The sequence below is a fragment of the Choloepus didactylus genome, chromosome 4 (genome assembly GCF_015220235.1).
Source record: "Choloepus didactylus isolate mChoDid1 chromosome 4, mChoDid1.pri, whole genome shotgun sequence".
Taxonomy (NCBI): Eukaryota; Metazoa; Chordata; class Mammalia; order Pilosa; family Megalonychidae; genus Choloepus; species Choloepus didactylus.
The window spans coordinates 149,877,321-149,887,124 of NC_051310.1; the positions used below are offsets into that span (position 1 = coordinate 149,877,321).

The window sequence follows — 9,804 nt, forward strand, 5'->3', positions numbered from 1 at the left end:
TGGCTTGCTGTTGGCCTTTCTTTTTTGAAATTTCAAATAGCCACAACTTTGAATAATCAGTGATGGAGTACACTAATGTGGAACATGAATACCCCTAAGCCTGGGAAGATGTGGACTGTATCTGCTGTCAATGCTTCACACATATTTTTCTGCACTTAATTATTCCCATAGAGTTTGGATTGACTTATACAGGAAGTGCCTGAGATTCCCTATCTGAGAGGTTTCCTTTGGATGTCAGATGTGCTCAACCCACTGTCTGAAGTATGGATTAGCCATGGACTTACCTCTCTAATGCAGTCTTTTACCACTAATGAAATATCTAGCTTCCAGGCCTCTCAAATGGGACAGCTGAGGATCAGATAATCGATACAGTCTCTTTAGAGGACCACAGCAATATTGTTACCCAGTTGTCTACAGAAGCAGGATGCCAATTACTGCATTCTCTGTTGGCAACCATCCCTTCTCCTCTCACATCCATAGCTCTGAACAATTTCTTTTAGGATTCTTTTCAAAAATAGATTGTCTGCACTCAAATTTTTTCCTAGGGTCTTTTGGCAAATAATACAGCAAGGCACAAAAATTTATGGGTTATTTTCAGACCTTGTACATAGTAGAAACAATATCATTATATTAATTTATTTGCAAAATAATCAAAATATGAAGATTAAAATATTCTTTGGGAGACAGTGTTGCTCTCCTTAACAATGTCAATCCTTAGTACAACAGATTTACAGAGGGCCCCATGCTCTTAAGGTGAAGCAGGAGTAGCTTTAAGATGTTAGATGATGAATTTATTCTGGACATGTTAAATTTGAGATACTAAAGTGGAGGTGACCAGCATTTAGTTCTAAATTTCCCAAAATAAATCCTGTCAGCAAAATCTAGCAAGAGATTTCCTTTTGCCCAATCTTTTTACTGCTGTCTTTATTCTTTGTTCCTTAAAGTATAGATGGCAGGATTTAAGAAAGGGGTGACAGCAAAATCCACAATGAACAGATTTTTATCAGTTGATGGTGGGGGTGTTGGCCACACATAGACAAAAAAAAACATGTAATGAAAACAGAAAAACCACAGTGATGTGAGCTGACAAAGTGACAAATGCCTTGGGTAAGTCTCCTGAAGAACTTTTTCCAAACAGTGACCAAAATGAAGACATAGGAAAGGATCAGCAGGAAGAAGGTGCCCATGATCATGAACCCGCTGTTGGCAGCAACAATAAACTCATGTTTGTATCTATCTATGCATGCAAAGTTTTATGATCCTGGGAAAGAAAAACAGTGGATTCTGAAATAATGAGAATATAATGAGAGTGAAAATACAGAGAATGTATACAGAGTGTGAAGTGTGCAGTCTATAATGGAGAAATAGCAAGACAAGAATTCAGTGCAGAAATACCATATAAAAGAAAGATGATCTTTTCTTTGCAAAACTGAACCCAGAAATATTCATCATTCCTAGTCAGGTCTAATCATAGATTCTGGACAAATAGAGAATGAGTCATTCATTCCTTCAATAAATACTTATTTTATACTTATTGAATGCATGTGCATGTGTGTGCATGCATGCACATGGGTGTGTATGCCAGATACTGGGTTCAGTGCTAAGGATACAAACAGTACTTATCCCTATTGAACTCCCTGTTCTTCTTCCTCTCTTGGCAATACAAACTCTAAGCAAAAGAGAGGAAATGTGAATATACAATTGCATAATTTGTTGTATATACATACTTGACCAAAATTGGAAGAAGTTATAGATTTTCTGTGGCCAATTTGTTAAGAAACATGAAAGCATGGATTTATATATTAATATTGAATAAACACTCTTTTTCCTTTTGTCCCTAGTTTTGTAGTGTCTCCTCCTCAGGACAAGATAGACCCATACTTACAGTACTTCCTATCACCACGTGATTGTCTTGGGGCTAGGGAGGTGATTTGGTGCTGGCAGCAAGCTTGTTTGCTGCTTGATTAGTCAATTTTTGGCAGTAACCCTTAATAATCCTATTCCAACCCAGCTCACCCCCAAGACCAAAGAACATGACAGGCATGGACTTAGATGTGAGTTTAATAGGACTTACAGACAGGAGAGAGTTCTTCCTGGCAGCAGCCAGCTGAAAAAGATGGAAGTTAGCACTCCACAAAGAGCAGGGTATGCCAGGGGTGGTTTATAAGGGTTAGGACAAAGACATTCCATAGGGTATGAGAACAGAGTTTTGGCAGGGTCTTGTGACACAGGGGTATGGAGATTTGTCAAATAAAGCATTTATAATGACAATATTCATAATCTGAGATGCTTAATCACATTCATTATTTTTAATTTTCTAATAATCTGAGATGCTTAAATAATCACATTCAGGATTCTTAATTTTCTAAATGTATTAAACAAGAAATGCAAACTAGTTTCTAAGCATATGAATTTGATTCAACTCAACCAGTTCAACATAATTCACCTCTAAGTAATACATGTTTAAAAAAGAATCACACTGGTTCTCCACGAAGTTAAACATGTGGGTGCCTTGAGCTCCTGTTACCCCATTGGGGGCATTTACTTGGAGGATCTGAGAGCAGGGACATGAATGGACATTTTCACACTGGTGTTTATGGAAAGAGTATGCATGATTTGCAATGGGTGGAGGTGGCCTAAGGGTACATCAACTGAGGAACAGAATGGTGAACTGGTGTGTGTGCATACAATGAATATTGAGCAACTGGGAGAAGGAGTGAAGGTGTGAGACAGGCAATGATGTGAATGGAATCTATAGACAGCATTTTGAGTGAACTACGCCAGAAACAAAGGAACACACTATAACGCCTCATCAATATGGACTAACTACAATGTGTAAACTCAGAATTGAGCCTTAGAGCACAGCTTATCAGAGGAATGCTTATTGTAATGGTCCCTAGATTGTAAGCTCTTACAGCAGTCACATCTATTCCTGAATTGCAATGGCTATCTCCAGATTCCAAGATGCGGATCCCTTAGTGTATAACCTGATTGATCCCTGGAAATTCAGGGATCTGTGTGACATCTGAACTCAGAGCTAGAACTCAGCAGATATGAATGTCAGTATTAGCACGTAGAGCAACGGTTAAACAAGCTGAAAAAGAGACCAGACTTTGTCTAGAGATATGAATGTAGTAGATGTGGTTAGGACTAAGGCAAACGGGGCCAAAGGGTAAAGGACAATACTGACTGCATTTTAAAACTTCAAATTCCATGTGAGAACAAGGAAAGAGATGTTTAGTTGGTGTAAGATCTATATTTCCTAAACAATTTAACTCGTACAGTATGTTCAAATACCATAATTACATGGAACTTTTAATAGGAAGTGAGACCTGGTAGGTTTGCATAGGTTAGTGTGAAATAGAGACACATGTCAAAGTAATTTGGATGGAGAATTAAAATGTATATGCAGGGCCCCCCTGAGAAGCTGGGGGAAAATGCAGAGGTGTTGGGCTTCCTCACCTGTATTGTTTCTGATGTTCTCACAAACATTGAGGACTGGCGGTTTGATGTGCCAAGCCTTCTATCATGGGACTTGCCCTTATGAAGCTTGTTACTGCAAAGAGAGGCTAAACCTGCTTATAATTGTGCCTGAGTCTCCCCGAGTACCTCTTTGTTGCTTAGATGTGGCCCTCTCTCTCTAGCTAAGCCAACTCAACAGGTTTCAGTGGCTGAGAGATGCTAAATGGAGCCAAGAGGCCACTCTGGTGGGCATTCTTATGTACTATATAGATAACCCTTTTTAGGTCTTAATGCATTGGAAAGCTAGAAGTAAATACCTGAAGCTATCAAACTGAAACCCAGTAGCCTTGACTCTTGAAGACGATTGTATAGCAATGTAGCTTACATGGGGTGACTGTGATTGTGAAAGCCTTGTGGATCATACTCCTTTCATACAGTGTATGGATGGATGAATAGAAAAATGGGGACAAAAAACTAAACGAAAAATAGGGTGAGGGGGATGATTTGGGTGTTCTTTTTCACTTCTTTTTTATTCTTATTTTCACTTTTTCTGGTACAAGGATGTTCAAAAAAATAGATTGGGGTAATGAATGCACAACTATATGATGATACTGTGAACAGTTGATTGTACACTTTGGATGATTGTATTGTATGTGAATATATCTCAGTAAAATTGAATTAAAAAAAGAGAAAAAAGAATCGCAGTGAAAATTAAAAAAAAGTAAATTTGAGCTGAATGCTAATAAAAATATAATAATGGAACATATGGAATGCAGGTAAAGTCATGATTTCAGGGACATGTATACAAATATTTCAAAAAAGAAAAGCTGCATATCTGTCATTCAAGTATATGTCTCAAAAAATTAACCTATGGAAAGTTGAATGAAAGAAATAATTATGAGGCCAAAAATTAAAAACAAATGAGTTAGAAATTATAAACCCTTTATTTATTGGCATAGAGACAAATATGATTTTGTTTTAATTAACTTTTTAGGGTGTAGTATAGAGTCCAAAAGCCAAGAAATCATTACTTTCTTCTCTTCTTGGATGTAAACTAGAAACTAAGATATTGTAAAGGTTCACAAGTATAATTTTATTCAAAAAAAGACACACATCATCAAGTGGTGTTGAATATGCAATATTACACAGGCAACTTTGTTTAAAAGACTCACAATGCTGGTATAACTGGCCTTTCCTTCTCTCACACTAGTAACAATAACAACCACTGCACATACTCAACATATTAAAACATATAAAGGAATGTGTAAGTATGAATATGTATAAATTGAGGTGAGGTGAGAACTTCCTTAGAAAGTAGAAAATTGGTTTGGTATATCCCAGCAACATGCAGACTATTTGAGCATTGAATGAATTGACAATTTTATTTTTTTGTTGTTGTTTTTGATGATTGCTCCTTGGCTTTCTTCTCATTAGCGTAAATTTCTTTTACTTTGAAGCAAGCCATACTTCCCCATGCTCATGTTTCCTTTTCTTATTTCTTTATTTAAGATTTGTCTATAATAATAAAACTTCTTTATTAACAAGGGAGAAGAAACAATATTTCAAAGGATTACGAACACTTCTATCTGTGTATTTAAGGAAATATTTTCAAGGATAACTCAACCTTTAATTAAATTGATAAAACCTGAAAGCTTCAATTAAGGGAGCTGAGCTTGTGGAGTACAGAGGCAATATATTGTGGTTAGATTCATTTATCTTTTCTTCTAACTGGATGCAATTCTTCAAACATTTTTAATACTTTCTCTAGCTAAGTTAGGGTTAGGGTAGATAAATCATGCATTTAAAAAATGGGAATAGTGATAACTAACTCAAAGAGACTTTTTAAGAAATACATAACCTGGGTAAAATGTGTTTAACAAATGGTAGCAATGATCATTTTTATCATCATTTTTATTATTACCTGGTAATCTTGGAGCATTTACAAATGAAGATGTATGCAGAGTTACGATTCTTTCTAAAAGGAAGTAATGTAAACATTGGATTTTGGAACATATTTTAATGAAGGGGAAAAATATATATATCTGGGAATACTCATAGTTTACTGATGTGAACAGTGCATATTTCCAGTTCACTTTACAGGTCAAAGTGTGCCCAAATTGGAGTGCACAGAGTAGATTTCTGAATGCAAGAGATATCTAAAATTTATTTCCTGAACCTATGTGCTGGCTTATCAGTCTCTTTATGGCATTCTTAATCTCTTTATTTCTCAGTGTGTAAATGGCTGGGTTCAGGAGAGGTGTGATCACTGTATAAAACACAGCAAGAAACTGTGATGCTGAGTGGCCACAGATAGATGAAAATGCAGGGACCAAAGAACAGCACCACCACAGAGATATGGGAAGTGCAGGTGGAGAGAGCATTTGATGCCCCGTCCTTAGAGTGAAGGCGCACAGTTAGTAGGATATAGGTGTAGGAGATCAGCAAGAGAATGAAGCAGGTTGTGGCCAAGAACCCACTGTCAGCATTTATCAACATTACCAGAGTGTGAGTATCCATGCAGGCTAGTTTGATCACCAAAGGGATATCACAGAAAAAGCTGTCCACCACTCTGGGTCCACAGAAAGACAGATCCAAAATCATAGCCAGTAGTCTTATGGCATGACCAAAGCCAATGATCCATGGTATTAAAACTAGCCAGATGCACTTTCTTCTGTTCATGATGCTGGAGAAATGGAGTGGTTTGCATATGGCCACATAATGGTCATAGGCCATTGTCACAAGCAGCACCATCTCACCTCCTGCAAAGAAATGCACACAGAGGACCTGGCTCATGCAGCCGCCAAAAGAGATGGTTTTATTAGCCTTTAGATAGTCTGTGGTAAGTTTAGGAGTGGTGACTGAGGAAAGACAAAAGTCAACAAAGGAGAGATTGGCTAAGAGGAAACACATGGGGGAATGGAGATGGGAGTCAGTCATGATTAAGAGCACGAAAAGAAAGCTGCCTACAGTGGTCATCAGGTAGAGTATAGAAAACGGCAGTAAGAGGAAGGTCTGGAGCTCCTTTGAATTACAAAGTCCACGAAAAATAAACTCAGTCACCACAGATACATTTGCTTCTTTCATTTAGTCCAGTTGGTTTCAATGTGACCCAAAAAGAAAGAGATGATCTAAGCACTTCTAGAATAGAAAGGAGAACTTAATAGTCAGGTACTAGAGAGCAGACAAGTACGTCTACTATGCAAAATTTAAATTTTAGCCTTATACACTCCAAATGGAAAATAACTGTTTCTTGAATTTACAAAAGTACACAGCCATAAGGTCAAGAATAGGAGTTAATTAAGTGTAAAAGGACAGACCAAATGCATTACCCACAGAAAGCGTATTTCTTATGCATATCAATAATGAATATTCAATTTAAAATGTGAGAGGCACCATACTCCATAAATAATTTCTCCAACCTTGAATATCCCTCTTTTACTAGAAATCGGAAGGAAATGTCATGGATGTAGATCTCTAAAACATATTTGGAGGGTCTTATTGTTTTCAAAGTTGTTCCAAGACCATAATCTAATGTGAAATTTCTGATATAAAACACACTTCTCAGAAACATATCTACTTGTAAGTTGGAATGTATTAGAGACTGAACTGAACCAAAGTCTACTGTAAATGATTTCAGAAGGGATGCTTGTGTTCTAAAGGAGACCCAGGTGCTGAATACACATTTCTAGTATTAGATATTTCCCTGCATTTTGAATCTTCTTGTAAGAGGATATTTCCACAAAACAACCTATTCCTTCACCTGGAAACACCAAGTACTGACATACTGTGACTGATCTTTGGCTCTCTCTGAAAAGAAGGACTTAATTTTTGAGAATAGCTGTATGACAGACACATAAAAGCTAATTTTGCTCATAACTGTATGTCCTGGGAGAAAATATAAAATGAAAGTTCATTTGTTCTTGAACTATTCATCTGTATTAATTAAGTTGACCAATGTAGAAAATACGTTTTCCTTAAGTCAGAAATTCTGCCAAATTCTTTCCCTCCCTCCCTCCCTCCCTTCCTTCCTTCCTTCCTTCCTTTTATCTCTTTCTCCCTCCTTCCCTCCCTTCCTCTTTCTTTGCTCTCTCCTTCCCCTCCCTCCTTCTATCCCTTATTTTCTTCCTTCATCTCTCTTTATTTCTACATCTCTATATTTTTCCTATAACAGTTTTCAGGGCAGAGAGTAAGAAACTGAATGTTGACTAACTGGCACATATGATGTACAAGGTGCTATTCAAAGCACTTTACAAACATTACCAATTTTAATAATTACATCATTTATTGCTATTTGACAGATGAGAAAGCTTAACTTTTGCAAGTCAAACTGCTAGAAAGTGGCAGAGCTAGAATACAAATTAGGTCTATTCGACCTCAAAGCCATAATATAAATTTCCTGCTTGAATGTCTGGTAAAAATGTTTATTTTGAGAAGACTAAGAAAATAAATCAGATTTTAGAAATAAGAGATTTTATTCTATGTAGAGGCATTTACAAATAAATATAAATGGCCAATAATAATAGGAAAAGATGTTCATGTTTATATTACAATCATTTTGACTTCATTGTCCTCATATTTGACTGGGCTTGTCCCTATTACTGTTAATGACTGGGGTTTTTATGCATTTCCTGCTTTGAGCAAATGGTACAACATGCAACATCCATAAGGATTAGAAAATAGGAAAGGGTGGAGGGATGTGAAAACAGATAATCCTCAAACTTGGCATCTGGGAACTTCTAAAATAGTGGGGGGTCAATGCTTTTGTTATTTTTTGAAGCTCTACTGAAGGAATTCTGAAATTCCAAAGATTAGTTGGGGAGAAAATACTTAATATTCACTGTAAGCACATCAACTAAATAATACATTCAGAACTCTAACCTCAATAGGTACGTATGGGAAAAACAGTACAGAATAAAAAATAACAACAAAAACAATTTCCTCTTAACTTGGAGGGGACAGATTAAATTTTAAAATTCAAAAATTGTATACTTACCCTAAGGGGAACATCTCTGAAACCTGATCCTTCTTCACTGATAAGACTTACTCTGTATTGTACCATAAGTCTGAAATGAAATCCAATTTATTTTCCACTGTGTCCAGTGTAGGTGGCAGTGCATCCTCCTCAGTTTGACATGTCTTCATTATAAAGAGTAACCTCTTGATTGGCAACTCTCCAGGTCTGTGTTTAAAATAGGGCATAGTATGTGGAAAGAGTTTTCATATCATACTCCCTGGGGATCCTTTAGCTTCTAACGTTCCCTGAACTGAGAACATCATCTAATAATGCAGACTTTTCAAAGCTAGATTCAAATTCAACTGGTAAAATGCATCTAAAAAAGGTAAATTAAAATGTAAAAGGAAAATACATTTACATCATGATGTTTCTTAGAAGGAGATAAATTTCTTCATTCTGGTCTCTATCTATCATGTCATAAAATCAGATTAAGTTGTCAATTCCAGTTCCAGCAGAAGTTTGATGAGTTATGTAGATGGGCAGGTGACAGTCAACTGATCATTGGCTCATTGCAACTCTGTCCAGGACTTAAGGGACAACCTTGAAACTTCTGGTTCCTGAGATTTCAGAGGAACATCTAGGTCTCAGCACTCTCTATGCTCTGTTGAGCAGATTCCTGAAATTAACAGTTTGATCACAACTGATTAATACCTTATTGTGGCACTTCTCTGAGTGATGAAATGATAATAGGAATATATATTCTAATGCACAACTTGATTAAAGAAATAACATATGAATACCTGAGATTTACTAATATTCAAAAATATAGATACATTTGCAGCAAACTTTAAGATCCCCCTTCATATGCCCTTTCCCATTTTATCTACTTTCTGGAATTAAAAACTATCCACAGCTTGGAGTGAATCCTATTACCATTCTAGTTGATAATGATGAGTATATGTACTGACATATATCATTGGAGAATCATGTTTTATTTGTTTGTTTCTTGTTTTGATTTTAAATTAATTAGATGCAGAAAACTATCATTAATCCCTTTCTTTTCTCTGATCCCTTACTAACCTTACCCTTCTCCTCTCTCTTTGTTTGTCTCCCTCTCAGTCTTTATGCATTTCATTTCTAGATCTCAAAGTGTTTAAATGAATTTATTCACCCAGCCATTATTATGACCTGGGTTTGAGTGTTTATAACCGTCTCTGTCTGGGTATATAGATTCAATGCAAAATTATTTGCTTGGTTGCCACAAAACCCTTTTCAGGCACTATCTCTTATAATCATAATACTTAGATCTACTTGCCAATGAGAAAAGGAGTTAAAACAGACTGAGGGATTAGTCCAAGTTATGTAGCCAATAAGTGAAGGAACTATGA

General features: G+C 36.4%; 1 protein-coding gene across 1 annotated transcript; it reads right to left on the minus strand.

The window, feature by feature from the left end:
* Nucleotides 1-5,682: 5,682 nt before the first annotated feature.
* LOC119533416 (olfactory receptor 4K15-like) lies at nt 5,683-6,546 on the minus strand. The gene has a single exon (XM_037835460.1). The coding sequence runs from the start codon at nt 6,544-6,546 to the stop codon at nt 5,683-5,685; it is 864 nt and encodes a 287-aa protein (XP_037691388.1).
* Nucleotides 6,547-9,804: the final 3,258 nt, after the last annotated feature.